This window comes from Leucopleurus acutus (assembly GCF_964270905.1).
Source record: "Leucopleurus acutus genome assembly, chromosome: 10".
NCBI classification, from domain to species: Eukaryota; Metazoa; Chordata; class Mammalia; order Artiodactyla; family Delphinidae; genus Leucopleurus; species Leucopleurus acutus.
Genome location: NC_139153.1, coordinates 25,884,771 through 25,903,513, shown reverse-complemented (window position 1 = coordinate 25,903,513; position 18,743 = coordinate 25,884,771). Strand labels below are relative to the sequence as shown.

Below are 18,743 nucleotides of genomic sequence, written 5' to 3'. Positions count from 1 at the left end.
AGCCAGACTCATTCTTTTAAAACAAATCCACGTTTCTACTCAACTCTCCCTCCCCCGCAATGGCTTCCCACCTCACTAAGTGTAAGCAAAAATCCCTCCAATGGTCCTTTTCTCTCCCTCTCCCACGATCAACTTCCATGTTCCCTTCCATCAATTTCATCTCTAATTTCATACCCTACCATCCACACCCCCTCTATTCCAGCCACCCTGGCCTCGCGACTGCCAAGATGTGCCTGGCATACTCCCGTCTCCAGGTCTTCACCTGAAATACTCTTCTCCTGGGTATCCACATAGCTTACTTTTGTATTTTCCCGGATCTCGGCTCAAATGTCACCTTTCATTGGAGACTTGCCTGGCCTTAAAGTTGCAGTTCCCACCTTCTCTTCCATGCTATTTTCTCTCTTCTTTAATTTAGTTTTATCCATGGCACCATTCACTTTCTTTCACAATACATATTTCAACTTTTGTTTTATTTGTGATTTATAGGTTATCTCCCCCCCCCCCACTAGAATGTAAGCTTGATGAGTTCAAGGATTTTTGTCTGTTTTGTTCACTGCTGTCTCCCCAGTGCTCAGAGCAGTGCCTAGTTTATAGCAAACACTTGAATACTTAGGGATCACACAAACGCATGCGTGAATGAATAGTATCTAATAGAGCCTAGAGCCACTTATCTCACAAGAATTTTTAAGGATGAAGCAAACATTCTACACAATGCTCAGTTCATTGGTAGGGTCCAAATAAATAACTCGTGCTCTCTCCTATCGCCTGTGTCTATTCAATCTAAAACTGGCTGAGCACTCTGTGGTTTAATATTTAATTCATAGTTACAGAACTGAATACTGCACAGGAGACATCTAAGAGGAAGGTTATCTGAGAATATGATGTAAGATAACGGACAGCAAGGGTTGGAAGCTGGGAACTCAGAAGACCACACTGTCCTGCACAGGCAAGGCTAACACTGAAAGCTTGGCTAACAGCCACTGAGACCACCATATACTCTTAGGGTCACAAAGTGTTGTTTCTCCTTCCCAAAGATGTCACCTTAGATTGACACTTTCGCCAGATGGAAAAAATGTAGACATACAGACTGAAAATAGACTACAAAGAAATGTAACAGACCAGAATGGGTTCCATCTAGGCCAGATACTGTCTATCTCCATTCTGGCTGGAAACATCTAAAAGCAAAGCAAAGCAAAGCAAAACAAACTAAAGACTTATACCATCTGTTCCAAAATAATGTGTCTAAGTTTGAGCCTGATTTTTTTTAAGTTCCCTTTCATTTAGAAAAATGCTCTCAGAGTATAGGGTATTCAGGATTATAAAACCAACATCCAGCCTGAGACTTTGTAACTGTAGATTGAATTTGATCTCCTGTACACTCTCTACAAGCTGGCCACCACAAGCCTCCCTACTAAGTGAGTGGTTATTACCCAAATAATAGGATTAGGCCACATTCAGATATATCTAGTTTTCTTAGTTCAGCAGATCTTTCCTTACAGATGTGCTAATTCACATTGTTCTAGCATGCTATAAATGTGCAGGGGAAAACCAACCCTTTTCAGAGCTCTGGTCTGAGAGTGTTGGGTGACCAAGCCCAATTTCTGAGTTCCTTTGAAAACCATTCAAAATCCAGTGAAGTGTTAAAAGGGCCTATTCAAAAATTCAGACCCCGAAGACTCAGTTTCAATGGCTTTTAAAAAGCAGAGGAGAGCTAAACTGGTTTCCACCAGGGCAAGAGCCTATTTTTGGATGTGTCACAAATCAAAATCAGTATTTCTAGAAGTTTTGAAAGCCCTTCCAGAGAGGGAGTGGGAAAGCATGAAGCTTGAGAGTCAGTCGGGTCTGGATCCAAAAATGACTGATTGTAGGATGCTGGGACACTTGCTTAGCCTGCGTGGAGCTCACTTTTCCTACCTGCATAATGGACACAATAGGGACCATTTTGTAAGGATTATATGAGGATTTGCAATAATGCTTACAAGGCACTAGGCCCAAAGCTTGGCTCACAGAAGATGATCCGTAAATGTGGGCCTTCTGTTATTCTTTCTCCACTTCTGGTCAAATCCATCTGGCCTACTGCAGGCAGACACTTTTTTTTTTTTTTTTTGCAGTACGCGGACCTCTCACTGTTGTGGCCTCTCCCGTTACGGAGCACAGGCTCCGGACGCGCAGGCTCAGCGGCCATGGCTCACGGGCTCAGCCGCTCTGCGGCATGTGGGATCCTCCCGGACCGGGACACGAACCCGTGTCCCCTGCATCAGCAGGCGGACTCTCAATCACTGCGCCACCAGGGAAGCCCCAGACAGGCACTTTTATGTGCCACATCAAGACATGTAAGACCACTGGTCATCAGTTGGTGACTGGGATGTGGAGAAACACATTCATTCAGAGAAGTAAGATTTCATTAGTGGCTGTATCGTCTCACAGCCCAGAATAACTGGTAAGGTTATAATTAGGTAAAAGGCAAAACTCCATTTCTAATTTGAAAGAGCTTTTGACATAGTTAGTCCATTGGTAATTTAAGGTTCCAATTACTTCTGCAAGGTAGCACTCATTTGTCTTATGGGAAACCAAGGTCTCTTCTACATTGAGCTCCAACGTGTATGTCTTTCTTTTTATAAGGATTTCCAGTCTTTTATCCAATAAAGTTTAAACATTGTGGGAAGAATCCAATATTTCATTAGAGTTTAGGTCCTACCATAAAACTTCTGAGGTTGATGACAGTGTCTGGGTTCATTTTGCTTGCCTTTCCTCTACCAATAGATTTCTTCTCCAGTCTCAAAGATTTGGAGTCACTATTAGAGTTTATGGTCATCATTGGTGACCTTTTTGAAGAAGAAGAATTGAGATTGATTTTCCTTCTAGGGCCAGGAGATGGATCATCTAAAATGTTCTCTGTGCCACGGATCTCGGAGTTGCACCTGCCATTCTGATCATAAATACGTGTGTCTGTGTGGCAGGGGGGTCTGAGGTTGGCAAATATATAGCAACTGCCATCTGCTAAAGCAGAAGAGATTTGAAAAGTGGGAAAGGAGAGGTATGAAGGGGTAGAATTTCAGAAACTTCCTTCCCCGGGAAGCTCATGTATTGAAAAGCCAGGTATCTGGCCAGCCAGCCACATATCTGAAAAAGGTGATCAGCTAGATTAAAAAAAAAAACAACTGGTGGGAAAATAACTGTGAAAACCTGGTGGTCTCTATAACATAATGATTTATCTTCCCTGAGAGGAGGAAGAGAACAATTTTAAAACCTCTAAGACTTCTCTGACTTAAAAAAAAAAAAAAAAGGAATTTGGAATCAAACAAATTTGGGAAATGCTGTAGACTATACCTACGTAATGCCTGTGAGAACATGGAAAGGAAAGTTCTGCTGTAAGACACTCACTGAACCACGAGGGAGAGATGATATTGCCCCCAGAGGACGTTTGCCAATGTCGGAAGACGTTTTTGGTTATCACAACCAAGAGGATATGCTACTGGCATTCTAGCGGGTAGAAGCTAAGGATGCTGCCAAACATCCTAGGATGCCCAGAACAACACCCCACAACAAAGAAGTACCTGGTCCCAAATGTGAATAGTGCCGAGGCTGGGAAACCCTGTGTCAGATCTATTCACGAGTCATGGAACACTTTCTGTACCACTGTCTCGGTCTCTAGTAAGAAACTGGTCTCCTAACTTCCCAGATAAAAATGCTCACTAGGATTAATTATGCTTTTATAAAAGTACTCCCCCCCAAAAACTCCGAAATATTCAACTCTGAAAACAATTCCTAGATATAGTTAGTTCATTACACATGTGCAAATTCTACCATGAATGAGGTAAGTGCTGTCTATTGATATCTATCGATATCTACCTATCTATCTATCATCTCTATACGATCAGTGCTATCAGTTCATGCAATCCAAAAGTATGAACATGTTGGAATAACGCTTGTTTTCGTAGAAATTCCCATCCTCATTTATGCCTTTCTATCCAAAGTTAGTGACCCCTGCCAAGGTTGCCATGTGGAATGTCTATGGACCACACTGTGCACATCTGTACACATCAACAACTTCCCCTCCTGGCTCCAGAAAAGATTGAATGATACTGCTTGTTGGTTTGCAAATTCAGAGTCTGGTGAGACAACTTTGAAACCTCCTATTTTCAGTTCATTCTTGAAAATCTTTGACCTTGCTGGCTTCCTAGGATTCCACATACTACGTGATGGAAAATCTGACTCTCCAGAGAGAAGTGTTTTCTGATAGCTAACCACAGTCATTCCACAGGGCTTGCAAGTGTGACTTCAGCCTTGACTTCTGATCATGAGTCCTCTCTCTCCTATGGGGACCATGCTGTGCGCTATAGGATGCTTGGCAACATCCCTGGCATCTCTTCATCAGATGCCAGTAATACCCGCCCCTCCCCCCCAAACCCATTTATGACAACCAACGATGTCTCCAGACATTACCCAATGTCCATATTGAGAACCCTGAATAATCCCAAGGTTTACAGAAAGTTCTGCAACAAGCTCTCAAAACTGAATTGATTTCAATTCATTTGGTGGGGGGCAGGGCACACAGAGCTTTCTTTTGGATGGGAGGTGGTAAAGGGCCCACTGAACATTCACAGGGTGAAAATCCTAGGCTAAAAGGGTTGGGAATCCCTGGTCTTAGAGAACGTGACGTGTACAACGTAAAATCAATTCCCAGGCACAGCAATGAAGATCGCAACTACAATGAAACCAACAGGCTCTTCTGGACAGCACTTCCTCCCTGACATCACAGTTGTGACCTGTCACTGCTAAGCGGTTCCCAGATGCTTCACAGCTGATTAAGAGACAACCAAGGAGGAAATCGTGATTTCACTAAGAAAGTGCCAACCGCAATGCAGGAATAGGTGAGTTGGTTGGGTGAGGGCTTTTTAGGAACACAAGGAAAACAAACAGCACATATTTGTGGAAAAGTTCTTTAGCTCTCAAAGGATTCTGGGCTTTGACTGGGGAGCAATGGATTAAAAAAGGGGAGTCTGCATTTGGCCAAGTATTTACTAGCAAGACCGGCAATGAAAGTCTGGATTTCCCTGGGAAAAGGGGAGCAAAAAACCACACCATTCCCAGAGACCCTTGCATTTTAGCTGCCTGGGTGGGAGGGGCAGAGGGAGGTGGGGGGGAGGAGGAAGAAGAAGTTCATGAGAAAAAAACCAATGAAAAACTAGGAAAGATGCTGTTTACGCTGAGCTCGGACTAGAGCACCCACTTTTATTATGATGTTACAATGCAAATCTGAGATTAAAAACAGCTTCCTAAAATGTGTCAGAATTTTTAAAGCCCTGAAATAAATCCAGACCTACTCTCTGCTTCTTTGTGAAGTAAAATACACACTCTGAACATATTTACGTTTCTTTAAGCATTAAAAAAGAAATAACTTATTTTGAAAATTTTCGAACTTAAAGAAAAATCGTAAGAACATCACAAAGAACTCCCTCTGCCCCTTATTCAGATTCCCTAACTGTCAACATTTCACCACATTTGCTCCCTCCTTCGTCCTCCCTAAATATACACATATATGCCATTATTATTTTTCCTTTTCCTGAAAAACTTGCAGACATAATGTCCCATCATCTCTCAAACTCTAATTTCCCCACATCAAGGACACTTTCCTACATAACTACCATACAACTCTCCAAGTCAGGAAATCACTACTGATACACCACCAGCATCCAAACCTGTGTGTTTCTTTTTATGATTCCCTCCTGCAAGTTAGCTCTTTATTTCCATAGTTCAGGCCAGTGCAATAAGGATATCAGCTTCTGAGCAGTTTATTCATTCATTCATTCATTTCAATATTGTTGACAGTATGCCTACTGTGTGTACGGCACCAAGCTTGGACAGTGGGCGTCTACAGCCCAAAGGAAATTAAAGTTTGGGGCAATTCAGTAAATGATTCGCTTAAAACGATTTTTACTTGAAACGTGGTGGCTATGTCTACATTTCTTCCTTTGTTCTAGTTAGGAAAAGGGAGCAAAACCACGTTTTGTTTCGTTTTTTTTAATGTCATCTCTTCCCTCACTTCATCTTACACACCTCCCAAACCATAACCACATCTTAACATGCACTTGCCACATGGATGGAGGAATACATCAGTATTTGGGCGAACGAGGGGCAAAGAACGAGGTGAATGAAGGGCAGAACTCACAGTGGTTGACTGTCCCACCAACGGGAAGGAATAAGCCTTAGCATTGCCTGAAGAGTTCAACTCCTGTAGCTTAATTTTAGCTCAAGAAAGAGTATGGAAGATACCTCAATGCATTTAATGTGTTTTACTTCAAGCAGACAGTTATTAGTGTGAGATCACTTTTTAATAAATTTTAATTTCATCATTTTTCATAATTCACTTGTAGTGCGACAGCATATCACATTCTACAATAAACCTAATCGTACAAACATCTACAAATCCCCTAACTGGCTTGACCAAAATCTAATTTCTCATCCTGATTACCTATATATCTACTGAACAAAGAAAACACTTAGATTTATTACCTCCAGTTATTCTATTTCTCTTTGTATATTAAAATGTCAGAAATATCACTTAATGTGTGCTTAATATATACTTCATGCTTTTCCCCCCCCCAAGTCTTCTAGAAAGCCCCAATCTTGCTCTTTACCTGGTTTAATTTTAAGAAAAACAATTTTCTCATGTTCATCCCTTTAGAGCTCTGAGCAAAATCTGTAAATGGCTCAATAATTCCAGAATGTTTCAAGCACTTACAATCTGGAAAAACAGAAAATCTTAAATTGTATACATCCTCTTTCCACAGCTTTTCACCACTTCACCAACTAAACAGCAAGATGAGGGGATTATATCTTGGTTACCAAGCTCAGAACCTGGTTCAGCCACAGTTTGACCTAGAACCAACTAGCTAATTTATCTGACGGCGCTAAGCTCATCAAGTAGAAGAGATTAAATTTGATAATGTGAGTGAATTGCTTTACATAACTTCTAGCAGAAAATAAATGCTCCAAAATGTAAGTGATCGTTATAATAAAAAGTCAAAGCTGTCACAATAATTATGGGATGAAATGCACTGTATAAAACTGAGGGGAAACAGCTCTTCTGCAGATAACTGAAGCAATCCATTCATCTACTTTCTGAGATACTTCAGAAGAAGGTGGCTTAGAGAGAGTTATTTGACTTATTTCCCATTTTAGTACATAGGCAACCTAAGAGCGAGGATAATAAATGAAAAAGGGCTTCTAAAAACAGACCACCTGAACGGTTTATAGTTTAATTCAGATGTCACCCTAAAGGGGCAAAAAAACCCCACAACTCTGTGTGGTCGCTAGAAAAGAGAACTGATGACATCATCAGACAATTTGCAGCCAATGTCGTTACATACATTTTAATTTCTGAGTGCATCAGTACAGGGTATGAACATGAAACAATCCATAATGGTCTTCTTAACACTGGGGAGGCAAAGTTAAATGACGGCAATTATAGTGATGGAGGAGACACAGCCTCAACTCTGATTCTTCTGAAGTGTCTTTGAGACAGCTCCATAAACCTAATCTACTCAACCTTTACCTACAGGGCTCAGGGAATATGAAAGTTGCCTTCTTGAAACTTCTCCTTCAAAGAGGGAATGGTCTCTTGGAATTCAAGCTTCTACAAGGTGGCTACCTGGCGTTGTCCATTTTTGCCCTCTCCTAAAAAGCATCATTACACCTTGCCCTTTCGACCCACAGAACACATAAACATTCTTTCTCCTTAACTGAACTTACTGCCATGATGAACTTGAACTCTGAGATGCAAAAGAGGAGAGTTTGTTTTAACAGCTGCTTTTGTGTGGAGGCCCTGGAGTTACTACTCTAAAGACAGCTGGTTCTAAAAGCCTCTTTTTTTTTTTTTTTTTTTTTTTTTAGGTTTGACCATTGTATTTTTCTTTTTTTTAACATCTTTATTGGAGTATAATTGCTTTACATTGTTGTGTTAGCTTCTGCTGTATAACAAAGTGAATCAGCTATACGTTTACATATATCTCCATATCCCCTCCCTCTTGCAGTCTCCCTCACACCCTCCTTATCCCACCCCTCTAGGTGGTCACAAAGCACCGAGCTGATCTCCCTGTGCTACTTTTTCAATGCCCAGCTGTCAGGGAACACCCACTAAAGTGTTCCCAAACAATGGTGCAAAACAGAATGACAAGAGGATGGTACATATTAGATGCAAGGGCATCCTACATAGGGACCCATTACATGTTGACATAGGGCTTTTCTCCCCAATTTATTTTTATAAGTTTACTGATCCCTTGCCTAGTTGAATATTAATTGCTAATTGCCTGAGGTTGCCCTGTCTAATACGGTAGCCACCAGGCACAGGTGGCTGTTTATATTTAGAGTAATTAAGTTAAGTACAATTTAAAATGCAAACTCCTATTGTACTTGGCCACATAATAAGTGCTTAATATTAGCCACATGTGGCTAGTGGCTTCCATATTGGAAAGGAAAGATAGAGAACATTTCCAACATTGTGGAAAGTTATTGGACTGCTTTGGCCAAGGCATAACCTCATTCTAATAAGAGAAAGGGGATGCAGGCCTGGCTAAGAATGGTGGCTTTGTAGGTTCAGCCTACATTGATTCTTTTCCATACTACTTCCTGTACACTCTTTTGGCTGCCAATTTCCTATTTTATAAATTTCTGGAAAGGGATGTTGCAGTGATTAAAACAATCCATGAAAATGAACAACAGCAAGAACAAAGATGGTGATGTGGCAATCCACACCTTCCAGATCTTTTTATTGGCGCCTATTAAATCACAAAGGGGGAAATGTACTCTCAGCCACAACTTCCCACGCTGGTGTCGAGGCTGAGGACCCCAGAGGGGAGAGGCAGAAAGCCAGGCCCTCCACTTACCCTGGCTCTCAGACCCCTGAACTCATGTTTGGGTTCTAACGTAAAGGTGAACAGAAGCGTTATTTCCTGACAGGAGGTTTTGAAAGGTTCCATGCCATCAGCAAGAGGGCATTTATCACTGAAAATTATTGAGCAACTGCACATTTAAAAGGAAAGACGAGATCAATAATTTATATCGGTTGAACAAAGATCATTAGCAACATGAAGAGATATATATATATATATATATATCTCCTAATAGCAATTTGTATTTTTATGGTTGTAGTGAGGCTCCCAGGAAAAAATTGTCAGTTCTATATGTGTTCAAATTTTCTGTTTCCCCACTAGGATGAATAGCTCTGACTGTTCACTGCTGTATCCTTAGCATGCAGAACAGACTAGCCCCCCAGTAGGCCCATAACAAGTATTCGCTGAAAAATGAATGACTTTTTTTTTAAAAAGGAATGACCCACAGTCTTTTACGCCCTCCTCATAAATCTTCCTCAACTGCCTTTAATAATCAGGATTCCCTCCCAGCCAATTAGACTTGGACTCAGCCTCTACCTCCCACTCCACATTCCAAGGTTTCCATTCCTGTCCATTCCAAAAGGGCAACTCGCTGACCTGAGTCCAGGGGAGGACCTTCACTCCTTCTCAGGGTCTAACGGCTCTCCTACCCTTGCCCCCATCCCCACCTTTGGACTTTTTAAGACTGTAAAAACAGAAATCTGTCAAGCTATCAAGAAATATCAGCTGTCAGAAAGCAGGAACAGGATCTCTGATAGGCGTACAATCACTGTAAATACGGAGGGGAAAAAAAAAAAAAAGTCCAGCTAAGTTTTATCTCCAATGAAACAGATGCAGGCCGGTGTTTTGCTTTTTTGGAGCACATGTGAGATGAGTGGTTTATAGAGTCTTAATCTACCCTGAGTTCAAATAAACTTTGTAATTTCATATGTCATAATGTTTTCATTAAAAAAAAACCTATCTTATTTTTTATACTCCATATTGATAGAGGCAAATAATGTGTTTCTTATTTCTTTCTTAAAAGACACTAGAAGTATGTTTAAGATCTGTCTTCATTAGTAAAGAAAAAAAAATCTTGTATTTATATAAAAATGCATACACATTTGATGTGATATTCCTTATAGCCCAAATCTTTATATCATCCTCTGAATCTGGCTATTATGCTATTTTTAAAATAAAAAAGAGAGATGTTTTGCCATTCCCTAAACATAATCAGTTGTTTGAAGTGTTCATAGCTGCCGGTTATGGGAATTTACCAGTGAAAGTTATAAATTTAGATTTTCTATTGCTGGAGTCAAAGGGGCAATGCCAGTATTAGCTAAATAACGTTGAGTCTAGATGGAGTGTGAGTTTTAGGCATATCCTTTTATTGAATATAAGCAAGAGTTTAAAAAATTCACTCTGAACATGAGCTGTTTCTTTCTACCAAAACAAACAGGACATTGGGAGACACTGCTTTGGAAAAGATCCTTGGTGTTCTCCTTACTGGCTACAAGTTATAAATCCTTCTTTCTCCCAGGGGAGAAAAACAAAAAAAGGTATACTGACATTGAAGTTGTATCGCTAAAATAGATTATCACACAGTCAAATGGATTCATAAAAACACCTCTCTCAAAAGGGTAACACGGGGGCTAAAGTGACACAGATTTGCTTAACTCGGCTTGGTACATAGTAAATACTCAGTAAACGTTACCTACGATCACCTGCTTTGGAGAAGTTATCTTATTCAGCACCTCATAAAAAAACCCTCAAATGCATATAGGGACTCCCTTATTTTGGTCCCTTCCCCCCCCAGTTACCATAACAAACTACAGTGCAAAATGGAGGCTCAGCAGGGGAGTGGAACCAGCAAAGATCTGAGGTCATCTTTATGATTTATCATTTTTTGAAAAGTGCAGGTTCTCTTAAAACTTTCAAGTTACTGTTATGTTTTCTTTAATAAGAAATGCTTCTGCAATGTATTTCAGGTGAACAAATAACAAAACTGACAAATGTTGTAAGTCTTTTATAGTTATCTGAACACAAAGAATAAGGTATGATCAAATTGATGCCCATTAGGTGAGCTTTTTCCTGTACCTGGCTCCTCTGACGTATTCAGAACCATTTCTCCTAATCACTGGTTTTGTCTTCTGGCTATGCCTTAGCATTATGTACAAATTCAATAAACGGAGTATTCATATTTCATAGGTGAGACTCAATGAATCAGGACAACAGTATTAGAGAAGAAAAAAACCCCAACAAAATATTAGGCCTCGTATGTTTTTGTTTATATCACTAAGCATCATTTCCAATCCAGAAATATTTTTTAAAGTATCCCTTTAAAATACACATTTTTTTTTTTTTTTTTTGCGGTACGCGGGCCTCTCACTGTCGCGGCCTCTCCCATTGCGGAGCACAGGCTCCGGACGCGTAGGCTCAGCGGCCATGGCTCACGGGCCCAGCCGCTCCGCGGCACGTGGGATCTTCCCGGGCCGGGGCGCGAACCCGCGTCCCCTGCATCGGCAGGCGGACTCTCAACCACTGCGCCACCAGGGAAGCCCTAAAATACACATTTTGAACTATCCAATTACATAAAGCTTGCCACTTGGCTAACTCAGATTTGGGAGAGGATGGTACAGGTTGGAGGGGATTTACAAAATTAAAACGTGTCTTTAAAACCAAAAGAAACATACACATGCATTTCTAAGCACACAGCCTATTTGCCTTTACAGTCTGCTGATAAACACTGATTTTTAAACATAGTACGTAAAATTAAATAACATGGAAAAAATAAATATGCTTTATTATATAAACACACAGAAATCTGTACTGCTCAAAATATTCAGATAATACTAGGCTTGGCTGCTTAAAATGTATTCGGAAAGTATGGTAGTGATATTTACAATCTTTATTTTTGCTAGAGATAGATGTGGTGAGGTGATAAAATACTGATGTCAGACGTTTTCTCTTCCTACCTACAGAAGCTGCAAACTTTAATATGAAAATGAGGTAGACACAAATTCATAAGTTGGCCAGGCAGAAACAAAAGCACAGTTCCTTCGTGAGCTCATAAATTCTCATTATTCGGGTCGACAGGCATTATTCCAAAGCACCTAAAGCAAGGCTCAGAGAACACATTTAGGTTTTGGCATGAAAAACTCACACAAGCAATTTCTCCTAAGGAGAACCATGGTCTCCAAGGCAATCAGCAAGCAGATACACGGGGCAATGCAAAAGGGAAGGCTGGAGGACCATCTTGGATAGGTGACATCACCTAGCAACCTTTTCGATTTCATCTTGAAGCAGCTTACTCTAGAATGCTACAGATTTTTTAACCCACTTCCCACTACAGTTTGACAGCTCTCTTTCCTCTTTATCCCTCTAGTCACGGGATGTGTGCGTGCAATAGGCAAATCAGTGTTAAGAACCTTATTTCAAAAATAAAACATTACCAAGTCAGCGTGCAAGGACACGTTCAAAAGAGGACAGAAAAGACGAAATCTGGGGAAGGTGTTTTCCACAATCACGATTCTAAATCTCTAGTGACTTGAGCCAGAATTAAGGGTCTTAAAATGAGTACCTGAAGCCTACATTCACAAAAACTTCATTTTAGAGAGCCTGGACACCACGCTAACAGCCATTTGCAGTTTCTCTCCTACATACTGCTCCTTGGTAACAACGGTTGAACTAGCCTATCTTCGTTTTGACCTTGGAAAAGACTCACACAGCACTAGCTGCTTCTCGACACTATCTCCAGCTTGGGAGTACTTGGGGAAAGAAAGCAACAAGGCCGGAGGGGGACTAAAGGCTACCCTTGGTCTCTAATAAATCGAGTTCACTTTCTCTTGAAAGCAACATGTTAGCACCTTGAATACAGTTTTTGTTGTTGTTAATGTCACTCTCAGTTACAATGATGAAGCACCATAGAAGTGGCTTTATGGCTGTTAACACAATTCACTGAGGTATGCTTCAATGTAGAATTACTAAGAAATTGTACCAAAGCATCAATAAAAGTCAACATAAAAGTAAAATCCAAATCCTACATTAAGAATCTAAAAGGCTGCCCTCACACACATAATTTAAGTAATATATTACAAATGAATCTATTTAAATAAAACGCTTTTGATTTAGTTGTTGTAAAAATCACAATAAAAAGCCTTGTAGAAGTGGCCTTGCTCCCAGGCTGCAGAGGCATTTGAATATATATTTGAATAATGATCACTTTACAAAGGAAGCATTAAAATCGCATAGGTAGCAAAAATATTTTCAAAATCTGTGTATTTGCTCCCGTGCATTACAGAGCATTTAGAAGCTCTCTCTCTCTTCTTCTCTGTGTGTTTCAGAAAACTATGTGCAGGCCCAAGAACAACAACTACAATAAGAAAAACTTAAAGCCTTCAGTTAATGAGCAGATCGTATTTTAAAATTTAAGCACTTAAGCTCTTAAAATATCTGTGGGAGAGGGTGGGGATCCGGTGTAAAAAGGAATTAAGCTGTGTTTAGAAAGTGTTCAAGAAAGAGAATGCTGTGGAAATTAATGTATATATACTATATACTATATATTGCATATATATTATATACAATATATAGTATATAATATTATATTATTATATTATAGATACACACACACATACCCTCTGAGGGTTAGGAGATGTTTTTTGGTCAATATTAAAGAAACACAACTTTTTAGAGAGCTACTAGATTTTTTGAAATATACTCCAGTGTGGTATTAGTGTTGGCTGGGTGAAAAGGGGTGAAAATATAATGGGCTCAAGAGGGAAAATTTCATGAAAAATAATATGTAATAGGTGACTTAGGGAAGCTGGAATGTCAGAAGATGTTCTTGACATTTTAAGGTTATTTCTGATCTTTTTGAAAATGTTCATTTTGGGAGAGTGCCAGTATTGCAGACAAAATACTCTGGGTGAACAATACATCTGAAATGCCCTTGAATAAAATCCTTAGAGCCCAGCTGAATAGTACCAGTTGAGATAACGCTCTAAATTCTTCTAGATTTCTACTTAATACAAAGTACAGTAGTTATATAGCTAGAGTTCTACCTGCAGACACAATCTCCGACACTGAAACCCTTGACTCTTAGAAGTGTCAACAGGTATTAGCCATGTCAGGTCAGTTAATCTGCTCTTTAGTTGGTTTTAGGAATGGTTAAGACTTTTCCTCAGAACCCTATGGAATAAAAAAGGCTTTTGGATATGACTTAATATAATATTAATTCAGCTTCAGTGCAATGAATGTATTCACAGGAATGTTTACTCTATTTACATGAAACAGCCCTAATGACTCCATAACCTATGGCACAATTTAGCCACAGTCTCGTTTCGACATAGCCTATCCTTCTGTTTGCCAAGAGCTGCCCCAGAAGTTTGCATAGTATTTACAATGGCGAATCTGTCTCACAATGTCCTTTAAAAGTAGATCGCAAAGGAAGCCTAGGACCAAAGAAAAAAATGGTCTCAAACAGGCTTTGTGTCTTGATAGAAGAGAGAACATTTCAGATGCCTTGAATGGCATCAGGTCACTGAGTCCACTTTTGGTCTTTTGAATTTTCCAAATGGTTTCAGTCAATTTTGTGGGCACAAGCTTTTTGGTGATTGTGTTGACAGCTGTACCCGAGTCACAGAGAGGCAAGGTATAGTCTCTGAATCAAAAATTGCTTTGGCCTCAATAAGCAGGTATCTTCCCACCAAAGTCAAAACTACCAGCTTAGTAAAGGAAAGAATATCTGCTTTTGAGTTGTCTGCTTAAATCACTTTGGAGCTTAATAACGGCACGGAGTTATTTAGTTTCTTAAAACACACACACACACACACACACACACAAATATATATAGTCTAGTTATAGGAAAGGATGCTGCTTCTGGGCATTGGCAAAGGCCTGTTTGAGGTACAAGTCACCTGTAAAGTCACTTTGGCAATCTCATAAAAAAAATTAATTAATTCTGTTGTATGTCAATATGAAGAAAATAGCAGACTGTGTATAGCACAGTTTCAGGGATGCCCTCGTGAGGAGGATAATTATCTGTCCCAAAGGAGTGACCCAGAACACCTTGGAATTGGGCATGTTAGTTACATATTTTGCTTAACAAACATGAATAGTTAGGGCCGTACCGAACTCCAAGGGCCAGTACTCCATGCAGCGTCTTGAGGACAAGCATGTGTGTTACATTGCTCTCGATCTGGCGGCTTGTCAAGAATTTCACAGCTCAGATCTAGAAACCGTTCCCCGCTGGGCCGCTGACAGACCACCAGTCTTGTCCGCAAGCCTCCGCCGCACAGCTTAGTACACTGGAAGAAGAAAAAGGAAGGCTGCAGTTATGTTGCCTGAAGAGAGCCAGTGGCAAATTTTCTTTTCCTGTAAGAGAAACGTCTTAGCCAGACTCTATTACAGCATCAGGCAAGGTAAGTCTGTAGGCAGAATGAAGCTGAGTTACCAAAAGTAATATACGCAGCAGACCGGAGCCCTCTGCTTTCATGGTAGGTATTGTTTACTGAGCATGAGCTCTTCATCTGCACTAAGTGCTTTTATATATATTACCTCATATATATTACCTCATCAAGAGGGGAGTGTAATTATTTGCCGCATTTTATATATGGGGCACCTGAGCTTAAGAGAGTTTCACTTGATCAAAGTCAATTCAACAGCAGGTGTCTAGGATAAGACTACAGCCTTTTCTTGAGGTATTCAAAACCCAAAATCAAAGAAACAAAAATCTAAAAACTGCTCAGGACCAAATAAAGGAAATAATGACTTAGCTGGTTTTATTTTCTGGCAACCTCTAAGAAGTTGTCACCAACCTTTGTCTATTCTGTGACTCTAGTCTCCATAGACCTTTCTGACGTTCAAATATTTTATGCTATCTCTGAATCTGAGGATAATGATGGCTTTCCCCTAGGATGAGTAAACAGTGTGGTGGGAACATTGGATAAGGTTCTGACTGTTGGCTAGACCCACACTTCTGAGGCAGGAACAAGTTGTATTTCTTGGACAGTACCGCTGTGCTCACATCCAGGAACACTGACTGTTCCCCTGCTGTGTCAAGGCCAGATCTCCCACAGAATTTGGAATGATCTGGTCCGTGCTGACAGCCAGCATCCCAGCAAATGCGTGTACTCTCCTGGCTTCTATCCAATTACAGAAGCTTAAGCACAGGCCCCACGGGACAGAACTTTACGAGGAGTTTTGGGAAACCCACAATACACACGTCTCCAAACCTGACTTCCCCTTCCGGCCTTTCAGCAAAGCCCTCCAGAATGACGTATTATCACCAAAAGTTAACAAACTCTCCGTTATGAGTGCCTATGACTACTAGGTTACGTGGATGAAAGCATGAGATGTGGACACGTGATTTCGTTTAGCCAGGGGTGTGGACAAACATGCCCGTCCATCTCATGTGTCTCTGTTCCCCTCTTGGCGGGGTGGGGGGAGTCTCCACGATGTTAATCCTCGTGTGTTATTTTATAAATTTTACAGTCAAGACAGAACAACTCAACAAACTCTAAATATGGGTTCTCCCTGTGGATTCAAGAGTAGAGAGATATATTCTTTGTTAATTAAATACAAACAATAAGCATCTAAGTCCTACACATGATAGTGGCTCAAAACCCCATTCGATAATAACAGTAATGCTAATGATAAGCAGTATTATTGGGAGTAATAATACTGATTATCATTATTATAAAAGCAGTTAACTGTGATTGAAGGCTATGGGCTAGGCTTTTGACACGCACTATCTCATATAATAGATGTGAACACTGTCAAGTGAGTGCCATTATTATTCCCATTTATAGACGAGAACACAGACATTTGGCAAAGTTGTATTATTTGTTAAAGCCACAAAGCTTGTAAGAGCCAGGCCTGGGAATGGGACCCAGTTTTGTCTGCTCCAAATATTCTATTGCCTTTCATCGGTCATAGCAGGCAATTCTTAAAAGGTAACAGCTGAAGAATTTTATTATTTGAGACTGTCAGCTAATTATTCATTTCTACAATTAAAATGCATCACCTTTGATAGGAGTAACAGCTCCTATTCATTCTGGTTCATCAGGGATTTGAAATATTAGGAGACACGATGCCATGGGAACAAGGGTGCATCACAAACACCCCAAGACTATGAAGAAGATGGCAAAATTTCCATTCACTGATTTAACACACATTTTCAATCACTTTAAAAGCACCCATGTTTTATTCAGCAGAGGTTAACAATTTAAAGTAGCATTTATCTGCATTCTTTCCTAACTTTTCTCTCCTATGTAGTCAAGCTGTCTCTACTTGGTAATAAATGCACTTTTAAAATAGTCCAGAATTAAGACTGTTCTCCTAGTTAACCTGAAATCAAGAAGCTTTAACTAGAGCTAGTTCTTTTCTTCAAATAAACTATGAACAATAACGCTGTTTGGCGTTTGTTTTTTCCCAAAGGATGTATAAGTGGAGTTTGCTCTCACCTCTCCCCAGCTGCCATAAGCCCACTGAGGGCAAGGGCCAGATTCGCAGGATCTCTGCTCATCGGGTTTGATTCTTTCCACGCAGTCGTTGGCGGTGTATCCATTTTCATCCTGACACACAACAACACGCCGCTGGGACCCACCAGCACAGGTACTGGAACACTGAACACAGCAGACATCAGTCAACAGGTTAATCCCTACCTCGATCTCCATCTCAGGGACACAAAAAGCAGCTGGTTGAAGGGTCAGAGACAAATGTGGCAGAAACCATTCTCAAGTCATCCACAATGGACAGAAAGCAATCCTGAGAACCTCCCTTCCGTGGGGCTGTTTAAAGTTCACGTCTTAGCAACACCTGGAGGGCAGAAACACGGCTTCCCCCTTGAGCAGGTTAGGTCTCAGCAGGTGTTTCATCAATGCCTAATGAGTGATCATGTCTTGGGATTTCCAAAGCTGTCCTATTCAACCTTTGCATCTCTGAGAGGTACAGACGTGCTGACTGACACCACAGTCTACTGGGAAATTCTCTTCTTTGCAAAACTGCAAGCGCTTATTTAGAAACAACATTTAACTTCCCTTTCAACACCGGGGTCAAATCACATGATTCAGGAATTGCCAGTTGTTGAAATTAAGCTTCTGTACTAACTCCTTCAATTACCCAAGAAAAGCATCACGGAATGTCACTTACATATCATTTCCTTGCAGGTAACGTTCCTGTCTCTCCCTTGGCAAAAGCCTCTACTTCGGAGGCTAATGGTAGCAAGATTTGTTTTCCTTCTTTATTTTTATTCCCCAGTGAACCTGAATTCCATACTGACAGACCTCTCTTCAGGTGCATGAGCCTACTGCTTACTCCCTTTCACGGTTGTCATAGAATTATGTTCACCCTTCAGCTAATTTCCCACACAAGCTTCTCATAGCTCTCTTACTTATCTACATCTTGAGTGTTTTTTTCTTTCCATAATTTCCTTATCTTTTGAAACCCGATGTGTTTGCTAGTCTCCTTCACTCTGACCCTTAACTTGTACAATCTGTTTGCTTGTAAAACAACCATCTATTCCTCCAAGCAATCCAATTCTCAGGAATTATCAAGTCTCCCACTGCATCTGCAACATTGTTTTGAGTTCCGGGTTCCAATGGCTGATTTGTGCTATCAAACCCCAGCTCAAACCAGTGTTATTTCAAAATACCCATAAATACTGCTCCTTGCTGGTTGGCTTCTTCCATATAAAGATGTGAAAATGTTTATTTTTTGCTTATTGTACTGGACTTCAGTTCAATTTCCCTGCCTATGCTGGACAAATTATAAATGATTTTCAAAAATACTGAGTTTAATTTTTAAATGTAGAGCAGGAAAATAGATTTATGAATTCTGTCTGAGCAAATATTTAGGTGTTTTTTTTTTTTT

The 18,743-nt window shown here is 40.3% G+C and overlaps 1 protein-coding gene across 2 annotated transcripts in view; it reads right to left on the bottom strand.

Annotated features, from left to right (window-relative positions):
- Nucleotides 1–18,743, bottom strand: part of ADAMTS9 (ADAM metallopeptidase with thrombospondin type 1 motif 9) — a gene marked incomplete at its 5' end in the record, with an annotated part of 165,082 nt that overhangs the window by 61,063 nt on the left and 85,276 nt on the right. For both annotated transcript variants that reach the window (XM_082848658.1, XM_082848659.1), the window contains 2 exons: nucleotides 15,002–15,178; nucleotides 17,336–17,497. In XM_082848658.1, coding sequence (XP_082704784.1) covers nucleotides 15,002–15,178; nucleotides 17,336–17,497 — 339 coding nt within the window. The remainder of the gene's footprint in view (nucleotides 1–15,001; nucleotides 15,179–17,335; nucleotides 17,498–18,743) is intronic.